The 22,947-nt window shown below is 36.1% G+C and overlaps 1 protein-coding gene across 1 annotated transcript in view; it reads left to right on the top strand.

Annotated features, from left to right (window-relative positions):
* The window catches only part of LOC150090960 (heat shock protein 60A-like), a 118,642-nt gene that overhangs the window by 9,817 nt on the left and 85,878 nt on the right, over positions 1-22,947 (top strand). The window contains exons 3-4 of the mRNA XM_090373599.1: positions 5,978-6,230; positions 13,111-13,193. Coding sequence (XP_090229725.1) covers positions 5,978-6,230; positions 13,111-13,193 — 336 coding nt within the window. The remainder of the gene's footprint in view (positions 1-5,977; positions 6,231-13,110; positions 13,194-22,947) is intronic.

Below are 22,947 nucleotides of genomic sequence, written 5' to 3'. Positions count from 1 at the left end.
TGTGCATCTTGTAAGGATAGTACAGCAACACCTGAAGCATTACTGCCTTTACAGTGGAATACGGCATGTCCACTTCATGAGGAAACAGCTGGTACACTTGTGCTACCACATGGAGATTGACTTGATAAATCCACGACAGCCATAGCCACATCTTCAACATGAGGAGTCCACTCATTTTCAACTTCTACCTGGTTGAACACCAAGATGTCCTGTCGCTTCAAATTTCGCAATCATTTTGCAGATAGCAGAAACAGTCGTAGATCCATGCCTTATGTGCTTCTGATACCGAAATTCTGATAGCCACAGCTGCATTGTTGCTGTTCTGATAGTACACCTTCACTAATAGTGCTTTTTCCTGTAACATTGTTGGCATTGCTGCTGTAGTGCAGGCAAACATCTACTGTATGATTTTGAAGACTGCTTTGCTTTTATACAGTACAGTACAGTAGAGCTGAGTTAGTGGCACTGTGACAATAACTTATGATTATGCAGATAAAGTAAGTTATTTGCATAATTGTAACTAAGATAGTTACGTGCCATACAGTGGCAAATTTTGTAACTAATTTTTTTTCCCAATAAATGGTGAGTGCCTTCTTTATTGTACCTGTTGTCCAAATTTCTCTTCAGTACGAGCCTTAGAACTCACTCCAGAGCCCTCTACATAGGGATACTTTAATTTTAACAACCCTGTACATATAACCATTACTACCAGTAATTTTGTTGCAATTCCTTGTTATAGAACTTCATTTAATGTACTAAAAGTATCTAGGTAAACCATAAATCTAGCAGCAGAGAAAATACCAACAGGTAGCTCAAGATCATCCACTAATCCACTTCCAGTGAATTAGTATGGAACAGGAAGCCAAATGAGAGATCTTGAAGTTGCCTGTAGCTTTTCTCCTTACTTTAGTTAGATATACATTTATGGCTAGAAATAAAGTAGCTAAGAAAGGAATAGATGGGAAGTCACAATCAAGTAGCATGTGCTACGCACTGCTGCTCCTGCCCACCTGGCTATGGAGGTGCCAAGATGGTGCGCCACCCCACAAAGCACCTTAGCGCGTCTTGTGCCCATCCAACATTCGTCTCTTAGGATAGCCCTAGGTGCATACAGAACATCACTGGTTCAAAGTCTTTACATTGAGGCTCATGAACCTCCACTTAGCATCAGAAGAAAAATGTTGCTGATGAATTACTCAGCTAAAATTAAAAGCCTGCCTACTCATCCTGTTTGGCCATTCCTGCATGATCCTCTGTGGAAAACCCACTATACAAATAAACCCAGAACAATTCAGCCTGCTGGTATCAGACTGCAGATTCTAGCAGAAAGCTGGAATATCCAATTTGATAATATCCTCAGAGAATCAAAAGATCCAGATCCCCCGTGGTCTACTCTCACACTTTCTTCTCATGAATACCTTGAGCAATGGGGTAAAAGTTCCATAGCAAAGATTAACATCCAACAACTACATTATGCTCATACACAAAAGTACCCCGAATTCACCAAGATCTATACTGATGGTTCAAAGTCTGACAATCAAGTGGGTGCAGCTGCTGTCTTCCCTAATTCAACTATCTCATTTTCACTTCCAGTCGAATGTAGCAGTTATACTGCTGAGCTTCGTGCCATTAAGCTTGCTCTGAAAAATATCTCACTGCTGTCAATAAATAAAAGTATAATATATACTGATTCACAAAGTGCTATTTTAGCTTTGAAAGGCATTTCCTCACCTACCAATCCTTTATTAAAACTCATAAAACATAACCTGATGCAGCTTCATGAGCATAAACAAACGTTATCTTTTCTTGGGTCTCAGGCCATAGTGGTATTCCAGGAAATGAATGTGCAGATGATGCTGCAAAGCATCCTTCTAATATAGCCTCAACAAATGATCTAGTCCCATATCCTGATTATAGATACAAAATACAGAGAACATGCATGGAACAGTGGACACTTCTGTGGAAAATGCAAACAAATAACAAGCTATTTCAAATAAAATCTGAACCACAATTATGGACTTCTAGCCTTCGTAAAAATAGAAAAGAATTTTTCTTAGCCAGAATCCGAATAGGTCACACTCACCTCACACATCTCTATCTGCTTACAGGGAATGATCCTCCTCAATGTGCAAACTGCTCGCAGCCACTTACAGTAAAACATATACTTGTCGAATGTAGCTTGTTTAACAATGCCCGACGAATGGCTTTTAGTTCTATCTCAGATCTGCAACAACCTCTGTCTCTCAATAGCATCATAGGTAAAGAAGCAAATCTCTTTGAATTATTTGTCTATTTAAAACAAATTCAAGCGTATGATCGTTTTTAACTGCTGTACAAGCAGTTCCCATATGTAAAGTCAATTGATTTGGGAGGTGCAATATGGCCTAAGTTGCCCTTGCACCAAAAAAAACCACAACAACAACAACAGTGCCACTCCACATCCACTGTTGTGCCCAAAGATTGCTAAGGCAACACTTTACAGATGAATGAGCCATTGTTTCTAGACATCTTGGCCACCCCGATTGCCGGACCTCACCCCATGCGACTTCTGGTTGTGGGGTTTTTTGAAGAACCAGGTGTATCAGGAAGGATGTCAAACTCTGGCAGATCTGAAGGACAGCATTAGATGTCATGTGCTGGCTATTCCAGTTGACATGTTACATTCTGTGGAGAAAATGCTATTCTTCGAATGGAAACTGTTGTTGACCAAAATGGAGGACACATTGAACAATTGTAGCACTGTTCAAGTGATTTGTATTGCCATAGCACCATATAGTGACAAATTTTGTAACTAATTTTTTTTTCTAATAAATGACGAGCACATTCTTTATTGTACAGGCAGTTCTTGCTTTACTAGTTTTCGCTTTACGAGTTCCCGGATTTACAAGTGTTTTCCCAAGTATCAACAAAATTGAAAATATAAACATTAATTAAAAAAATGAATGTTAAACATTCTTAAAAACTGCATTCCAAACCACGGGTGTAGCTATACTATACAGTGTACCCCGCTTTATGATATTAATCAGTTCGAGAGACACCATCATATCATTAAAATACCGTAATGTGAACCCAATAACACATTGTTTTTTGCTAATTCGTTTCAAGATCTCGGAAGTTGAAATTTTCGCTGTATAACAATTTGTAAAAACAATTTGCACTTTCCGCTTTTATTGGGCTTTTCTGTTACTTCAAGCAATTATAAATGGGTAGTAAACTCTATCTTCTTGCATTTGCGAAAATATCGATAGCTGGAATTGTGTGGTTTTTTATGTTATTATGGTGAAATGTGTTTCCCCTTTACTGAAATCTTCAGTCGTATAAAAAACATAAATAAATTTTCATTCTTATCTTCATTCCTTTTTTTTTTAAGCTTTGTAAACTTGTTACTCCACACGAATCATGTTAGTTGCTTGTGTGTGTGCCGTTAAAAAATGCTTATGCATGCAATCGTGAAATCGCTGTTTACTCCAAGTGCCTTGAGAGGAGTTACCCATTAGTTTGTTTGATGATGAAAATTTTTCTCCCTCAAACAAATTTTTTAATGCTCTTTGATTTGATTTTTTAATCAACTGCTAATTCACATTGCTTTCCTTCCAAAGGTTGTAATTGACTTTTAATAGATACTGTAATTAATGAGAAAATGGCTGAATTTTCCAATTTATGACAAGGAAATTCTTTGAAAATGTTTGTTTACTTCCCCAAAAAATTTTTTTTGTGTCCATGGGTAATTTACATCTGTGTTAATTTTCTCTGGCCAGTTTGTACTGGAACAAGTTTCCTGTGTTTGTAGCTGTAAAACACTATGGTCAAGTGAACTATTTTTTGCCTATTACAGAAATATACACTTTATACATTCTCCTGCCCATCAGGTGTTATTGGAAAGGGAGTGCTTTCTCTGTGGTTCTAATTAATTGAAGTTTATTGAAATCTATTGTTTATCAGACTTTTCTTTAGGAATTTTCATTTCCTGATGGAGTTGTTTTTACTGCATACTATGCGGTAGCACCCTTAGCAATGCTGGTGTCAGTTTAGTTTTGCTTTCCTGTAACTTCCAGTTTATCTATTGTTTATGTGCATTTTGTGTCAGCATGAATGATTTTAGTTTACTGTGGGTTGTTTCAACTTCTCTTTTTTTTAAAATGGACTCAGAGATCAAGTGAGCCAGCTAGTGATTTTTTTAAATTTAAAGTGTATTAGGTGAATTGCTTTTTTTTTTTTTTGTTTTATTGCACTAGTTTACATGTACTTATTTTATCATTATATCTTTTTTTAATATGGTATTGATTAATAATATTTTAGGGCGGAGAGCCCCCAAACTATGACATTAATTAGTGCATTTGCATCATTACTACATAGTTAAATTTTTTAGACAAACCAAAGTTTGCACATTGCTATGATTATTGTAACATCTCATATTGTGAAAATGAGATGTTGCGAAATATGTAAAATGTGAAGTATGTTGTTATGAAAGTATGAGATATTGTGAAATTATGAGATATGATATAAGTAACAGTAGTCTTTCCTAGTGGGAAAGCATTATTTATTTGAAGTATAAGGTAACTTGTGAAGGTTTTCACAATATGAGTTGTTACAATAATGATGCCAATGTACAAACTTTGGTTTGTCTAAAAAATTCAGCCATGTAGTAACGATGCAAATGCTGTAACTAATGTCATAGTATGGTATTGATTTATTCAGTAGTTTTATTGATAGTGCACCTCATTTGCTGTGTACTTGAAGCATGTTGCCCTGTAGCAGAGGTTGTCAGTAGGAATGGACAAATAGAGCAACTACCCCTGTTGTAGCTTGAGAGGGGTCACGTACCCAAGTTGTGCCATAGCAATGTGCAAACTTTGGTTTGTCTAAACATTCAACTATGTAGTAATGATGCAAATGCACTAACTAATGTCATAGTGTGTAGATTTGGACAGGGAATTCCAAATCCACACATACACACACACACACACACAGGGAGTACCTTGTATACACTGTGTGGTGAATATAAGATTGGAGTATAATTATCATATACTGTATCTAAACAAATGTACCTGCTAACACATATTTGTTGAGATGCAGTATATGATAATTATTCTGTTTAGTACCACGTGAAACAGTACATTATAACCAAAGAAGTCAACGTGCAAGGAACTCATAACCAACTAGCCACTGTTTGGTATATCTCATCTTTCTGTTTAAATCCTCACTGGGCTGTTATATTCTGGGAGGGCAGAGGGTAAGAGGAATGAAATACTAGTCGCATCTGGTTATAGCCGTGATTTGGATCAAAGCCCAGTCGAAACACTTTTTTTTAAAAATATTTTTAAAAGTATTCTGGCCAATAGCTGTAAGGTTTCTTAACCATTGTTTTATAAATTACGATGTTTTGGATGTCGTGATGCTTCACAGAGTGATACCTTTCTAGCTGTTAGATGTTTCAGTAAGACTCTGACCAGTGGTGAAAACAATAGAAGAATGGTGCAGAGACAGTTTTGAAATTTAATTTCCTTGCCAGATTTGTGTGATTTAAACTCAGTATATTATTTTATGTAGTCCATTTTGGAAAAGGTCTCTTTAAAATGGAAATTGAGGGAGTTTTATTTTTGTTATATGAGAGGTTTTTTTTTTTTTTTTTTTTTTAGCAGATTCTTTGAAAGACAGCCTAAGGGAATTTACTTACAGGCATAGATTTGGCAAAGTAAAAAGCTTATGTGTCTAGAAATACCACATAAATTGCTTTATTATAAAAAAATAATTAATTTTTAACTTAAAAAAACAAAACTGGTTGATAGTAGGACAGTTTTTGCTGTCCAGTGTGTAAAATGGTGGCAATGAATTATTATATTGGGCTTATGTTAATTTGATCTTAAGTAAGTAACTTTGATATAGCTACTAAGTGTTATTGTAAATGAAATGAAAAAAATGTAAGCATGTGTGCAGAATTAAATATTTCCTGGCTTTCCTCTTATTTTTAACTTAGGGCCGTAATGTGATTTTGGAACAGTCATGGGGCTCACCCAAGATTACAAAAGATGGAGTAACAGTTGCCAAAGCTATTGAATTAAAAGACAGGTTTCAAAATATTGGAGCCAAATTAGTTCAGGATGTTGCTAACAATACCAATGAGGAAGCAGGAGATGGAACTACAGCAGCTACTGTTTTGGCAAGATCAATTGCTAAAGAAGGATTTGAAAAAATTAGTAAGGGAGCTAATCCTATTGAGATCAGAAAGGGTAAGCAGAATTATTTACAGAAATCATACTGTGTGTATTTTGTCAATTGATAGCTTTTCAAGTTAATATCTTGATATCAAGATTGTCACATTTTCAACATGACAGTTTTATCCAGCCTAATCCGGAGTTGAAACCATCATGTTGAATATCTGTTTCTCAGAAATATCGGCATTCTATTGGATCTAGGATTCTAGTTAAATGTAGCTGTTTTTTTTTAACCTAAGAGAAGCAGCAAAATTATTAATACATAATGAAGTGGGTAATAAATGAACTGCATCCATAGCTATATTCTGAAAACTTCAGGAGGGGAGATTTGAAGATTCGAACCATTGATTCATTTTAGGGCTGAGAAAGTTGTTCCCTGCATAGACTTTCACTGTTTCTGTAAAAACCCCATAATGATAATCCACTTTGTAAATCAAAAAAAAAAGTTATTGCAAGTTAGGACCCCCTTCTTGTGTATCAGTTACTTCCAGCACCCACTTTAGTCTCCATCAAGGTCTAAGTCCTTATTACCATCTAAGTCCTTATGCTTACTTTGTGCATAGAGACTTACACGACACACCCGAGACTCAGCTAATTTAAGTGACTTGGTTTTCTTGTTTCAGTCCCATTTTTAATAAGTATTTGCTGCTTGTGAACTTGCTGTTCTGGTTCCTTTTTCCAGTTATCAGGATAACTGAAAGGCTGTTATGGCAGTTTGTTTTTCATGTTAGTCAAGTTCCACGTACAAGTCCTTACCCAGAACCATATACAGGTAACCTTTGTATAACACAGTAGTTAGGTTCCTATAAAATCTCATGTAGTGTGAAACCGTGTCATACGGGACTGAGAACCAGTACAAAAAGGTGGGTTTATGTTCCAAAAGCTAACAAAAATACACCATTTTTTTTTATAACTATCGTAAACTTAATTTTTATTAAAAGTAGTAATAACTGAACAAACGTCTTACAAACTGTAATACATATGTCAGATAAAGTACGTTAATTTAATTCTATTATTTTTCATTGCTGCTAAGCACAATCAAACAGAATATGTTGCAGAATATATCCACCTTCTTAATTTTCTTCTGCAGCATCTAGATTTCGTGTATCTTCTGCTCTCTTTAAAAAATCAGTAATCTGGGTTTGTTTGCTTTTCTTGATAGATCTTTATAAATTTCATGGTATGGAGCTAAACATTTTTGATTTTGAAGCTCCCATTTGAACTTTGTTCTCCTTTCAGTCGAAGGATCTGTATTCAAAAAATAAGATGCTAATTGCTCGGCTAAATTTATGCCTTCCCATACTTTTTAGTGTTAAATTTGAAACTTCAGAATCTTCATCTGTGCTGTCATTCTCTGAATTGAATTGATTTACCTCCAAAGCCATTTCTACCAAATCTGCTTCCTCGGAATTTTTTTTTTTTTTTTCCAGACAGTAATTCATATCACCAAACTTATCAAGTTCTATTATCGCACCAATTCTGTTTTCTGCCAGATCGACCATTTTTCCTGAATAAATTGACTCTGGCCATACATTTTTCCGACACTCATTTAATGTTGATGGTTTTATTTCTTTGAGTGATAAATTTGGTCCTCATTGGGTCCTTGAGGTTGTCACAGACATTCTCTCAGATATGCCAGACAAGCTGTACTTGCTACCTGGGAGTCTAAAACGATGATGGAACTGATATTCGGGTGACACTCAAGTCAAGTGGACCCAATTTCGGCGAAGTCCGGACGGTCTGTGACAGCCAGATCCTCTGCTTGCACCTTCACGATGGTGGGACTGTTAGTAATCCTGGGTATAACCTCCATGCGCAAGTGCATGGTGGATAACCACCCAGGTGTGGACCAACATAAGCAGGGGTCGAGGTGTGGTGCCCACACCACATGGAGGAATGCCGCCCCTCTATGTTATCAGGCAGTACTAGGTGGTAGATGACTCTCATCAACCGGTGCAATACCACCACTTTGCTTATTGGAGGCTTGAAGTGGTGGAACCCATGTTTAGTCTCTAGAGCTAAGTTCCAGTCAACCCTTCCCTATCTCTTCCATCATGCAGTATGATTGATGACTTTGAGGTTATGATGAACATCGTGGCGAGATCCAATATTCCTTACATTTCGAGGGTACAGCTCTAAAACGGTGTTCACAGGCTGGCCGCTAGTTAGTACACTGGACCGAACCTATTGGTAACTCTGTAGGAGGCTACCGGATCAGCTAGTGTATAATCTTGCTACCTCTACTCTGCCAGATAGTGACTGGAGGGAGTCCAAGTAGTGTGTATGCAGGGAGCATTGTCGAGGCCACGTTATGTCAAGGATCTGGGTATATTCTTACCATGTGTACGCCATATCCAAAAATTTAATTACTTCACAAAGCATGTCCCACCCACTTTTTTTAAACCTCCCAAGCACTTCCTAATTCATTTCACAAATATACGTGGTCTCAATTCTAATCCCAAGGATGTCCATTTCCACTTGCAGTCTGCCAAACCCCATGTACTTTTTCTGACAGAATCTCAGTTATCTGTTGATTCAACTACTGCTAATCTCAGATGCCCAAATTATTTGCTGTATGATTCCTTTTGCCTCAAAGGTGGTACTTGTGCATATTGTCCGTTCTGATATTCCCTGTCAGAGACTTGGCAATTTGGAATCTCCTCTCTTTGAGCTTCTCTGGCTTAAAATCTCTCTACCTCATTGTGGCAAATTCATCTGTGTCTCTACCGTTCTCCCAACTCCACTAATCACTTGGATCTCTTTGACGTCCTCTGTTTGCAACTTGACTTTCTCCAGTCCAACTTTCCTAACAGTGAGGTTAATTTTCCTTGGTGATTTTAATGTTCACAACTCCAGCTGGCTTCTGTTTTCTAGTCACACTGACCCAGCTGGTTGAGATGCTGAGGATTTTGCAATTCCTAATGACCTTGTACAGATTGTTCATTTACCTACAAGAATACCGGACAATCCTAATCATACAGCCAACGTGTTTGATCTTTTTCTCACAAACAACCCTTCTAAGTACACGGTCGAAGTGAGAGGTCCTTTAAGCACTTCAGACCACAACTTGGTGATTGTCTCTTCTCCAATGGAACCTTTATCTCATGGCTATTCCCAACCTCGTGTTGTTTGGCATTATAAGAATGCAAAATGGGATGACCTGCGAGATTTCTTTTCTTCTTTTCCTTGGTCGGATTACTGTTTCAAAACTTCTGATGTCAACATTTGCTCAGATCGTTTCAGTGAAATTATTCTTGCAGGAATGGAATCTTTTATCCCACACTCCACTTTGAAATCTCGTCCTTTATCTAAACCTTGGTTTTCCAATAAATGTGCTAAGGCTGTTCAAGAGAAGAATGTTGCATATTGTAATTGGCTTGTTTCTAATTCTTCAGTTTCATTTTCTGCCTACACCAAAGCTCGCAACAATTGTAAAGCAGTTATTAATCAGTCCAAACTAGATTTTGAACAGGCTAAGAGTAGAAAACTTGCTTCTTGCCCTAATGGTAGCTGAGCATTCTGGTCCCTTGCCAAAGCTATTGGCTGCAACTTTTGCCCATCTCTGCTCCCACCTCTGTCCAAACCAGATGGTTCTGTTGTCACTTCAGCCAAGGATAAAGCTGACCTGCTAGCATCCCATTTTTCTTCCAACTCATATATTAATGATCTTGGTAAACCACCTCCCACCATTCCTAACATGCTCCATTCAATGCCTCCTGTGGTCTTCCGTCAAAAGGATGTCAGAAGGATTTTGACGAATCTTGATGCTAAGAAAGTTCCAGGTGCCGATGGTATTTCTCCACTTGTTCTCAAAACCTGTGCTCCTGAACTTATCTCCTATTTTTTTCCGTCTTTTTGCACTTTCTTATTCCAAAGGTGTTTTTCCTTCTGCTTGGAAATTTGCTCATATCCAGCCAGTTCCTAAAAAGGGTGACAAATCCCTCCCATCCAATTATCGTCCCACTGCAATTACTTCTACTCTTTCTAAAGTAATGGAGAAATCAATTAACGGCCAACTCTTAAACTACCTAGAAAACTTCCGTCTGATCAACCATACCCAGTATGGATTCCGTCAGTGTCGATCCACTGGTGTTTTGGCTTATGTTACCCATTTATGGACTAATTCAATGGAAAGGATCGGTGAAAAACAAGTAGTTGCTCTTGACATCTCAAAGGCTTTCGATCGTGTTTGGCATAAAGGTCTTCTAAACAAGCTTCCATCTTATGGTTTGCCAACTGTTTTTAGAAATTGGTTATCCAGTTTTCTGTCTGATCGCTCACTGAGGGTGATGATAGATGGCTCTCTGTCTTCTAACTTCTCCACTAATGCCGGTGTCCCCCAAGGTTCAGTTCTTTCCCCCACTCTTTTCCTCTTGTATATTAATGACCTTCTTTCAATGACTGGAAATCCTATCCATAGTTTTGCCGATGATAGCACATTGTATTCCACTTTCCATTTTGTGAAACCCTGCCCTGTTCAATCAGCTTCAACTTCTCAAAAATCTGCTACCAATTCCTTAAATGCGAATCTTCAGGTAATTCTCCAGTGGGGCAAAGACAACTTAGTTGATTTCAACCCTTCTAAAACTCAGTCTTGTCTTATATCTCGCAAAAAGGTTTCTTCTGCTCCTATGCTTATCTTTAGTGACACTCCGATTTCTAAGCAAAATGATATATCTCTTTTGGGGATTACCCTGACTTCTAATCTCTCTTGGCACAAGCACATTACAAATATTGCTTCCTCTGCATCTGAAAAACCAAGTTTTTCAGATGCAGAGGAAGACCAGTCCACAATTGAAAAATATCTTTTGATTTGTGCTTTTTTTTTACTTTTATTAGGCATAATTTAGGGGTGGAATTTAATTCACAACAAAGAAATTATTCCAGTACAGTTCTTAAGAACAAAGTATCGTAATACATACCCAGAAAAATTTATAAATGATCAAATAAAAACCAAAATAACCTTACACAAACTTTAAAAGTTACGAACTGCACGCTTTGAAGTCACTCTTTTATGGTCTCAAACAAGCACAAGTTCAATAGCACAGAACCTAATATGAGGATATCCCAACAAAATAAAATATGGGGATTTCCCAATACTGTAACTTTTTTTTTTTTTTTTTCTTTTTGCATAGCCACTAGTGAGTCAATAGTAGGATTCACAAAAAAAGTATGGAAATGTTGAAAAATTGCATCCAACATAGCAGAGTTTCCCCCACACAAAAGCTCAAAAATACCGGGTTATGTGAGGTGTGCTGCAATTCTCTAACTGTGTTAAAGCGAAACCATGTTATATAAGTACTGTGTTGTGTGAGGATTGCTGCAATTTATCAGTTGTGTTAGAGTGAAACCATGTTGTAGAAGTATCATGTTATACGGGTGGGAGTTGCCTGTAAGCCCATATAGGAAAGCTAGATATAGAGGAACATAAGATTCGTGTAGACTCATAAGGAAAGCTAGCATCTGAGGTTCAAGTCTAATGTAATTTCATTTGTAATCTGTATATCTTTGCATGTTGCTGTGTTCGGATAACAGGTAGTAATAAATATCGGTTTATTGGTCAATGATCATACATATAGATATACTCTGAACAGCACAAGGGCTGAAGGGTTAGCAGCTAATACAAAAGATGTATCAAGATCATATAATAAACGTATAGACAAAAAACACACGTGCATAACTCAGAATAGTCGGGAGGAAAATAATTACAGAACATGTTTGCAAAACAAGTAATACAAAATAACAATAGCTAAGCATATTTACAAATAAAATAAGTAGTTTGCAATTTGATCTGTAACTTTTGCAATGAGAAATTGGGATGGCTCTATATTATGAGTGTTAATAATGGAAAGCTTGAACTAACATGGCCTAGTTTCTATCAAGTGAGTGGAATCTGTTTTGCAAGGAGAACAAGAGAGATGTTGATCTGTTGTTTCTGGGTGGTATAAATGCCATGTCACTTTGTCCTAGGTGGAGGGAGGCAGCCCACACTACTGTATAGTTTGCAAAAAGCAACCAGAAACCTGACCTGTATTATCTTTACTAATGGTGTAGGTTCATTTATAGGCAAGACAATTTTGAACAATTAAAATTGATATTGACAATTTTTCAATTCATGGTGCATGTTTCTATGAAATTTCTATAGAAAGTTTTGTATTTGCAGGTGATTCTCAAGCTAAGAAACACTGTTCTATTGAATTAATCAAACATTGTTATAGATGAGGGAACTACTCTTGGCACAAAAATATTGGCTCCACATGACTGAAGACTGTTTTTAGCATTATGTGAAGGGATTATATTGTCAAGAAGTGCTTGACGCACTTGAGCTATTGGAATATCATTGTAATCAAGTATATGTGTAAATATTCCCATTGATGGCATCATTCAGTGAAATTTTGAAGATGTCACTTCCTGCCAATTCCTTAGATCTCAACCCCATAATGCATCTTTAGGATGAAATTGAATATCCAGTGATGTGTCGATTCATTACTGGTTACCGTAGGTTAGCTGTGAGATCTTTACACAGGCAGATGGACATGTTTTGTAATCTTGTGACAGTTGTGTGTTCAGGATGTTATCTGTGCCCTTGGAGGACTGACATATTAGCTAGGATGTTATATAGGGTTATGCTTCCATGTTTGCAGGAAGATCATCTTAGGAAATGGTGGGTTGATCTTTTTTTAAAGTTACACTCATTTTAAAACTTAATTCCTATGTTTTGGTGAAATGTAATTTGGTGGTTTAAACATTAGGCATGTTTGTTCATGATGAATATAATATAGAATACTATTTAATTTTAAACTAGTAAGTAGATGTTTGAAAATGTTTCATAACATTACCAGTCTGCTGTATATTTCTTTTTCTTGATTAAATGTGTAACTTTTTTGTTGTTTAGGAGTGATGCTAGCAGTTGACAAAGTGGTAGAGCATTTGAAGAAGCTTTCTAAACCAGTAACAACCCCTAGTGAGATTGCACAGGTAAAACAACAACAACAAAAAATATATATATATATAATAATAAATAAAATAAAAAATAAAAACCCATTCAGACTTTTTTTTTTCAGTTATTTGGATCAACCTCAGTAAGTGGCAAGTTTTTAATGTGCATTTGAGCATTATATGTTATTGAGGGATTTAAATGCTTTTAATATTTCTGTGTGCTTGCATTTCTTATAAGATACCATTTATATTACAGTAATGAAAATCCATGTTTCTAATAAGGAGGTTATTATTTTGCAAGTTTGATCTTTGAAAGCTTATACCCTTTTCATAAGTATGCACACATATCTAATATTTTTATATTTGGGCTTCAGAGGTTCATAGATTGTGCTTTTCCAAGGTCAAGTATGTTTCAAATAAAATGGTAGTTTATCAAGTATGAATTGTCTTAGCCTTTGCAGTATGTGTTGCTATCTCTTATATATATGTGTTTCCAACTAATAGTAGACAGGGTTTTAATAAATGGCAAAATGAGAATAGCTTTCAAAAATTGGAGAATTGAATCACATCTGGTGGCCAATTTTGTCCAATTTTGAGTGCCGAAATCAAAGAAATTTTGAAATTCAGATCTGGAAATGGATGAAATTGAATTAAATGATACATAAATAAATAGAGTATATTATTATCTCAAGTAATGATGAATTTGTCATTACTTTTTGAATTTTTTACCATTACTTCCCCCACAGCTGATAACCCTTGTATGAATTGTTTTAATTGTACCCTTGTGCATGGGATGTGGGAAAGTTTTAGATAACTCAGGTGACATTGCTGATGAATTGAATAGGTACTTCACATTGCCTGATGAAAGTCAATAGAAACTCATTAAAAGATAAAAATTTTACATAAAAAAATTTAACCGGCAGTTGCATGATAACATTCATTACTCATGACATCTGAAATTACATTTATATAACTAAAAGACTATTTTGAAAAGCTTATGCTGCACATATGGCTGAGCTATATGAAATTAGTGTGTAAATATTCCCACACTAATTTCATATAATTTTGAAAGTTTTTGAAATTGCAGATGCTTTTTTTACAAGAACTTTGGAGCCTAAAGGCAAGTTATGACTCCTGGAGTTGATGGCATATACCTCTCAACATGAATTGTTGAGGAGGATTCAGAATGGATTGATAAAGGCTGCAATTTATCTTTTTTTTTTTTTTTTACCCAGTAATTTTGAGGGAGGTAGCTAGAATGTATTGAATCATTGAGGTTAATTATGAGGGCAATCTTTGGACTTGAGAGAGATTCCTTTGGATTAGAGAAGTGCCAACATATCGCTAATACATAAAGGTGGTTCTAAGAGTGAAGTCAGTAACTGCAAATCGGTTAGTCTGACTTCAGTTGTAGGGAAAATCTTAGAGGAAGTGATTAAGAGTGCAATCCAGGAACATTTAGATGCATATGGCATTCTGAAGGACACAACATGATTTTGTTAAGGGAAAATTAAGTTTAACTAACTTAATAGGCTGTTTTGACACAGTTATTTATGTGCTGGATGTAGGGAGCAATTTCAGCATAGTTTATTTAGATTTTAGCAAAGCATTTGACTCAGTAACTCATGAGAGATTACTGTATAAGCTAGAATATGTTGGGATTACTGGATAGATTCTAAGATGGATTGCTGAGTGGCTGCAGGGCAAAAGGCAGAGGGTTGTGATTAATGGATATTCTTCAGATTGGTGTAATGTCAGAAGAGGTGTATCCCAAGGATCAGTTCTTGGACCACTGTTATTTCTGATTTTCATAAACGACATTGACAAAGGAATAAAGGGTGATGTCAAAATTTGCAGGTGATGTCAAGATTGGAGAGTCGTTAACGATCAGCACTAAACAGCAGTGCTCCTTCAGGGTGACTTGAACAGGCATCAAGAATGATCAGAAAAGTGGCAGTTATGTTTTAATATAGCAAAATGCAAGGTTGGTAACTTGGGAACTAGCAACTCCAAAATAACTTATACATTTAGCAGGTCAAATTAAAAACAGTAGAGAAAGAAATGGATCTGGGAGTTACAATCTTGATAGATATGAAGTTTTCTGAGCAGTGTAATCAGGCAGCAAGGGAAGCAAGCCCATGGTGTCCTATTGATGATTTATTGAACATTATCCTGTACAGATACGGAAGTCATAACCCATTGCATAAGTCAATTGTAAAGACCACATTTGGATTACTGTGTTCAAGTATCGAGACCTCATTTGAAAAAAGACTTTTGAGCTTCTTGAAAGAATCCAAGGAAGGACAATTCGTGTGGCAAGATTGGCAAAAGAGCAACTGTACAAGCAAAGACTTTAGTTATGTGGGCTATAGAGCTTGGCAAACCAGGCACCTTAGAGCGAGTTTTATAAGACTTTGAGAGGAGTTAGTAAAATGAATGAAGGCAGAATTTTCGCCTAAGATATAAAGAATTCCAAGAGGAGGAGCTATAAATTCAAATTATGGGGGAAGAGATTATAGGAAGATTATATTTAAACTAGATTATAGGAAGTCTTCCTTTAGTGAGTTGTTGATTACTGGAACAAGTTGCCTTTTCAGGTAGTTGAGACTGACCGTTTGAAGAAATGTGTGGAGAGAAGTGCATAATTTTTATTTTCTCTATTGTTTTTTTCTGCTGGTGCAGCAAAAGGCTATGGCTTCCTTGCACTATATGACTAAATACTAAACCCTTTTGCTGGCAAATAGAATTTATCTAAATTCTATCTGAGGCTTTCCTCATAAACATTAAGTTTGCAGTGAGCTGGAGAGAAAAGTTTCCCTCCTCTTCTTTTTCTTCTTTGGCTACTGTAATTTTGGTGGTCCGCTATCTGAGAATTAATTCCTTGTCTTTGTGTCGGTCAGTCTTTATTCTTAACCAAGAAATATTTTTTAAAAGCAAAAACATTCTCATGAATAAGTGCTCAAAAAATGTTTTGGATTGGTACGTAGCCCAAATGGGATGAAAACTTGCTTTCCTTCTTTGGAATTGAGTAAGCTAATTATTTGAACCTCAAGATTTCCTCTATCAGAAGCATTAATATCAGATTTTTCTACTTTTTAAAACACAGTATCTGTTGATGTTAGCCGAGGTCAAAAAAGTGACTTTGTCTTACATAATTCATATTGCTAATGTCATTTTCAAAGGGCACTTTGAATGCAAGTATTAGACTATTATAATAAGGAAATCTCTATGTTAAGAGGATGCTGTTTAATATTGATATAAATTTTATGAATAATTAGTAATGGTACAAAGACAGCTTATGTTTTGGTAATCTGTGTATCTTCTTCTGAGATGAAATTAAATTAAAAACTTGAAATTACAGGTTACATGACAGCTATAGTCCTGCAAACAAAGAACAAATAAAAATGAAGGCTCTCCTATACTGGGGAAAATGTAGACTCCTAGTATTTGGTATAGTGAAATGATGATTTCTTTGATTGGTTGGCTTTTTGTCTTCCCTTTCTGTCTTCTTGCAAATTGGTTGGTGGCTATATACTGGCTGGACTGCCTCTTCCTGTCACTGTTCGTGTCAAACCGGTGTTGGCAGTGTGTCTAATGTTGGAGGGTTCCCCTGCAAGTAATTTGTTATTTGTTTTTTTTTAGGAGCATTAGCAACTAAGGCCATATTGCTCTGGGATATGCGGTGGTCATTCCCTGACCTTTCCGCATCCTCTGTATTTGGTGGTGATGGGCTCGAATCCCGGTCTAATCAAGAAGTGTGTGCTACGCACTGCTGCTCCTTCCCACCTGGCTACGGAGGTGCCATCTTGCAAGTAGTATAATGGTTGGCAGGTTGTCAAGGAAGAAGTCTGGTGGACTGTTATAAGACAAGACTGATGTTTATATTCTTGTTTAGGCATCTTGTTAGGGGGTATCCTCTGTTGTAAATTGATTGTTGGAATGGACTCCTGTCCCAACGAATAGTCTACCAGATGAAGGGATATGTGTTGAATTTGGAAAACTGGTTATCACATGTAGGCAAGTAATGGTAATTCTAATATTCATAGTAGATTTAGTTAAATTCTATTTCTTTCTCAATAACATTGAAAACATTACTTTCACCCTGAAAATAACCATTTTGTTCCTTTTCTAGGTAGTCTAGATACAGATCTCAGATAATTTTTAAATTTAGCATTTCCTAAACATAAGTAGAATATCCCACTTAGATCAATTCAGGTGTATGTATTCATCAAGGTGCAGGTGTATTTTCATGCAAAATATGGGCAGATTTATGACCAATTTCTACTGTCTATTCCTGCAAACTTCCTTCTGAGATCATGACCCACCTGCACACATTGACAATGTGTGCAGAACAACAAAAGAGAGCCCAGCAGTACCTAAATGTTGTGTTGGTAACACTGATTGCTGCCAGAAATGTTGCTGTCAGAGAATACCAACTGGAATTTAGCTACTGAAATACTTGGAAATTCTATTCCCTCCCATTCAAATGATAATCAATCACTGTAAGAGGAATTTAACACTGAAATTCCAAAAATTGTTTTTTTAAACAGTGAGTGCCGCTTATTATGATGACAATTAATAAAAAAAAAATGATGACATTAAGTAGTTGATAACATTAAGTGGAAGGTTTTTTTTTTATGATGAAATATAAAAAAGCATATACTGTATTACAATATAAATACATGTCAACCTAGTTCAGTGTTGAAATTAAAGTAATTTTTTACTTTCAAATGCGGTGCCATAGATCATTTCGTGTGCCACTGAGTAGTCACCAGAAGTCTAGTTTCACTGTATTTGGTGAAACTGAGTGGCACTGTGATTGATCTCGTGTGTGCATTACACAGATAGTTCAAAATGGAAGATATTACAGATATACATATCAAGAAAAGAGTGGTGATTGAATTTTTACCAAAGAAGAAGTGATGCCTATTGAAATTCATGTGCATCTCAAAAATGTTTATGGTAACAATATTGGTAGATGTGAGTACAGTTAGACATTGGGTAAGACACTTTAAGAGTGGGGAAAGTAACATTCTTGACAAGACCCTAAGTGGCTGTTTTTAATTTAAGTGCAAAGTAGTTTAATAGACAACTTGAAATATATTAAGTTTATGCACTTAAGGTTAATGATTTTCCATTATATTTGTTAAGATTAAATCAAAGAGTTGAGAAAAGAGTTAATTTGAAGGTGCTTCAATGATAAATAAGGCTTCTGCAACCCTTAATCAAATAAGTAGTGTTTATTAAAAAAGAATGTTGAATGGATTTTGTTGCATAAAGATACACCCTAAACTCATTAAAAAGCTATCATTTATAAAGAAATGGTAAAAGATTTTATTTTATTGAAAGTAATATATGCTCATTCCAAAACTTGTCTGATTGAAACGACGTGCTTATTAATTTAGTTATTAGGGCATCTGCACAAGGTTGCTAGTGGACACTAGTTGCTAGTGCAAAGCCTAAAAATTGGGAGGTTGGATATAATACATTTGAAGTTTGGAAAGTGTATTACGAGGTACTTGTGTCATTATTTCTATTAGTGACAAATGAGACATTTAATTACACATCTGACATATACATTAAGATTGAAACTAGAATGGAATGGCTGTTAGTAAAAATTCTTTGGTTAAACATTTAAAGATCTGGTCAAAAAGTGGAAACTCAGTTCTGTTATTAAAGTGTGTCTCATTGGTAATTTTTGTTAGGATAATGAAGGAGTATAATGGAACAATATATATACACACAATGTCATTGACACATTTGTGATGCTTTTGTATTCAATTGGTAGATCCTTCCAAAGATGTGTGAGTTCTTACTTTTTATCAATCTAAAATAAGCACCAGTTTCATCAGTATTGAAAATACAGTCAGGACTAAATTCTTCTAATAAGTTAGTTAATACATTTTCCACCCATTTTTCTGCTAAACCTGGATTACAGTCCAGTTTTTATTTGTGAAGCTTTTTGTACACAATATTCTTTCTCTCCCCCAATTCCACCTGCTTAACCAGCTGCCTCTAGGCTTAATCTTTTTTTTGTTAAGTTCATTTGCAAGTTCTTTAGCTTTTTCACATAGAGTATTTCTATTGGTAGATGCACTTTTTAACTTTGCATCTCGGATGGTCTTCTTCCACAAATTCACTCCTTCCACATCATATTCTTTTCCTTACAGATTTTTATTTTTGTTCATGCCCAATTCATGAATTTTCTATTCTTTAAAAGTTTACAATGCTGTAAACATTAGTAAGGCAGTATAAGAAGCACAGAGAATTTTGTTTTCACTAATAATTATATCTGCATTTCTGTAACATTTTGATAAGAAAAAATAAACTATCTAGGGTTCACTTCCCAACAGATGTTAATTACAAACTAAAACCAGTCTATTCATGGAAAGCTGACCATTTAAAAAAAAAAAACTTCTCATATCACCTGTATCCCCTCTAATAATTTGTCTAGTTCTTGAATTTATTCAAAATGCCCACTCCCTCAACACTAGATGGAAGTCTGTGCCAACAATCAGCCACTCTCTGGTTAAAAGCAAACCTCTGTCCTGCAACTATCCTTCCTTAGTTTGAATTTTGAATCTATGCCCTCTCATGTGTGTAGTCTAAGCAAGAGGAAGAATGCCATCAGCATTGAGCTTGCCCAATCCATTCAATGCTTTGAACACCTCAATCAGATCACCTTGCAGGTGCCTAGTCTCCAGATGCTGCAATTTGCAGAACTGAAATCTGTCTTGGTAAGACCACCCTTTTGTTCCCTGCACCAGTTGTTGCCCTTCTCTGCACCTATTCCAGCAGATTTACATCTTTCTTAAAATGAGTCTTTCCGACCTGTATGCAGTACTGATGATGCGGCCTAACCACTGCCTTATACAATGGGATAATCACTTCCTTGTTACTGTATTTTGTAGACAAACTATATGAGCTGTCCTGGCAGCCTGTCTGCATTTCTCAGAAAATTTCATACCAGACTGCACAATTATCCCCAGATCGTTATCATTTTCTACTACCCTGAGTGTAGTACCTCACTGTTGGTATGTTAATTTGGGATTACTGCAATCCATATGTCATACTGCTTTCCATTTGTCAGTGTTAAACTTCAACTATTATTTCCCATTTGCCTAATTTATTTAGATTTGTCGCAGCTGCTTACCCTGATTACTGTAATTAATTATCCTGCCAACCTTTATATCATCTTCAGACTTAGATATCGAGCCTGATATACTTTCATCACCATCATTAATAAATATAGAAAACAACGATCGGCCCAGTGCTGAACCCTGGGGGATTCCGCTAATAATGTTCGTCCATGAAGAGCAGTGTCCATTAATAACTGTCTTCTCCCACCCAGCCAACCCTTTATCTAGAGCAGTAACTTGCCCTTAATGCCACACTGCTTCAATTTATATAGCAGTCTTTTATATGCAACAGTATCAAAAGCTTTCCCGAAATCCAAGAATACAGTAAACCCCCTGCTATTCGCTGGGGTTACTTTCCTGAGAAATGCTGCGAATACTGAGTTATGGCTCCCATAGTAATAAAGGGGTTCTGTTCCAAAGTATGAAATATATAACAAAAACTAGTCTAAAATTTTGTCTATGTATGTATTATATGTACCTTCATAATATGACTATGTACATACAGTACATAGTGAAATGCAAGCATATGGCATTGAAATGAAAATAAGAAACAATTTAATATTAAATGTAATATTTATTATAAATTTCAAACCAGCGCCTTTGCTAGCTAAAAAATTTATCCCACCAGTGCTATCACCAGTAAAGGAGTTTTACCTTTTCACGAATGATGAGTGAACTTAACGGAATTTTATTTTGAGTTCGGTCTTCTATCCACAGATTTAAAGCCTTTTCCTTTTTCTAATTTAACATCACTAGTTACAGAGCAAATTTTTAAGCAATTAGCACGTTTTCACAGACACTACGGCGGATTTTTTCTTCCAATTTTTTGATAGATTGTACCCTTGACTCATTGATTTTATAATGTTTTGCCACTGAGGAGACACTTTCACCATTAGAAATTTTATCTAATAACTCAATTTTATTCGCTAATATCATCACCGCCTTTGATCTTTTCACATTTCCCTTGTTATTCGTAGCCATATTTTTGTACGGGTTAGAAAGAACTTGCCCACAATAAAGTCACTTTCTTCCGTTAACACACTCAAAAAAAGTCTGTTTTACACTGCAAAACAGTAGATTTATCACTTTTATAAGCATAAAAGTGATAAATGTCATTCTTTCATAAATGTCATGTCATTCTTCTATGCCACAAGTTTCATCAATTCATCTGACATCTATTTAGGTTGGAATGGCATTTCTTAGTTGTTATGAAGATCCTAGTAGCTTCTGTGATTACTTCTATGAATGCTTCGCATTTAGAACTTGTTGTTGGTAACATCATTAGTTGGTCTCACTGTATAGAATTTAAAAGCTGTCTGAGACCACTGTAATCACCTTTACAAAGCCCTTCCCTTTACCCTGACAGTCCTTAAAGACATATATATGTCTTTAATTAAATCCCACATCAGCACACTGATCACTGCCACCCAGAGGGTCTTTTACCCACAGGTTATAATTTGCAAGTTGTAAATAATCGGCAAATGTTTGTCTTAATACACAATTTTAGGTTTCCTGTAAGGTATTCTTCTTATTGAAAAAGAAATAACAATTAATGGCTATATAATTACATAAAGCAGCAGAATTTACAAACATTGTAATAATTCACTGTGCATGTCATAATCTTTTTTTTTTTTTTTGTATGTAGCAGTGAGCAAACTGGTTTGCAACGTAGTGCTGTTATTGTTTAGCACTACTTAGGAGCATTAGCAACTAAGGCCATATTGCTCCGGGGATATGCGGTGGTTATTCCCTAACCTTTCCGTATTTGGTGCTCACGGGCTCAAACCCTGGTCTAATCAAGAAGTGTGTGCTATGCACTGCTGCTCCTGCCCACCTGGCTACGGAGGCACCGCAACTTAGTGCATTGATCTCGTATTGTGGAGACACTTTGCAATGAATTGCCCTGATATAGCACTACTCCAAATAAAAGATAATGCTCCATGGAGAATGTTCTTGTTTATACTCCGGCACGACAACCAGGTCACTGGAGTTTACAATAAATCAATGAATACAAATCGTTAATTGTATTTAGCAGTCACTGGCTTGAACCCAGTGACTGCTAAATACGAAGAATGTGAACTCAAAGAATGTGAGCTACTGCACTCGTGCTCCTGACCACTTGGCTACGTCAGACCTCCAATGGAGAAACATGTTTCTTTTTATTTGAAGTGTATGCCACTACCCAGAACCAGATTTCGATCCTTTCTGGGACCTCATCAATAGGCAAATAGCATTGTGAAAATCTGAACAATTATTATAACTTTTCTAAATCTATTTCAATATTTCTGTAGGAGAAATTGGAAGAATTGGAAGCTTCTCCAGGGACTATCAAAATTTGCTGTCAATCCAACTTTTCCTTCTTGAGTAATGCCCTGAAATATATATATTTTTGTTTATACTCTGGCACTACCACCAGGTCAATGGAGTTTGCAATAAATCAATCAATACACCCCGGTCCACTCAAAGAGCGTGTGCTACTGCACTCGCGCCCCTGACCACTCGGCTACGCCAGGCCTGTATATGATCATTTATATGTGTAGATTTGTGGGACTTTATGGAATTGCATTTTGCCTTAAAAATTGCCCAGGGACTAATGAAGCATCCTAAAAATGGGATATTGATTCAGTTTTTCCTTCTCAGGAAGGAAAAACTCA

Source organism: Mastigoproctus giganteus, chromosome 1 (genome assembly GCF_048544385.1).
Source record: "Mastigoproctus giganteus isolate SK-2022 chromosome 1, ASM4854438v1, whole genome shotgun sequence".
In the NCBI taxonomy this organism is placed as follows: Eukaryota; Metazoa; Arthropoda; class Arachnida; order Uropygi; family Thelyphonidae; genus Mastigoproctus; species Mastigoproctus giganteus.
The sequence above is the reverse complement of the archived record's forward strand: the minus strand, read 5'-3'. Positions and strand labels throughout refer to the sequence as shown.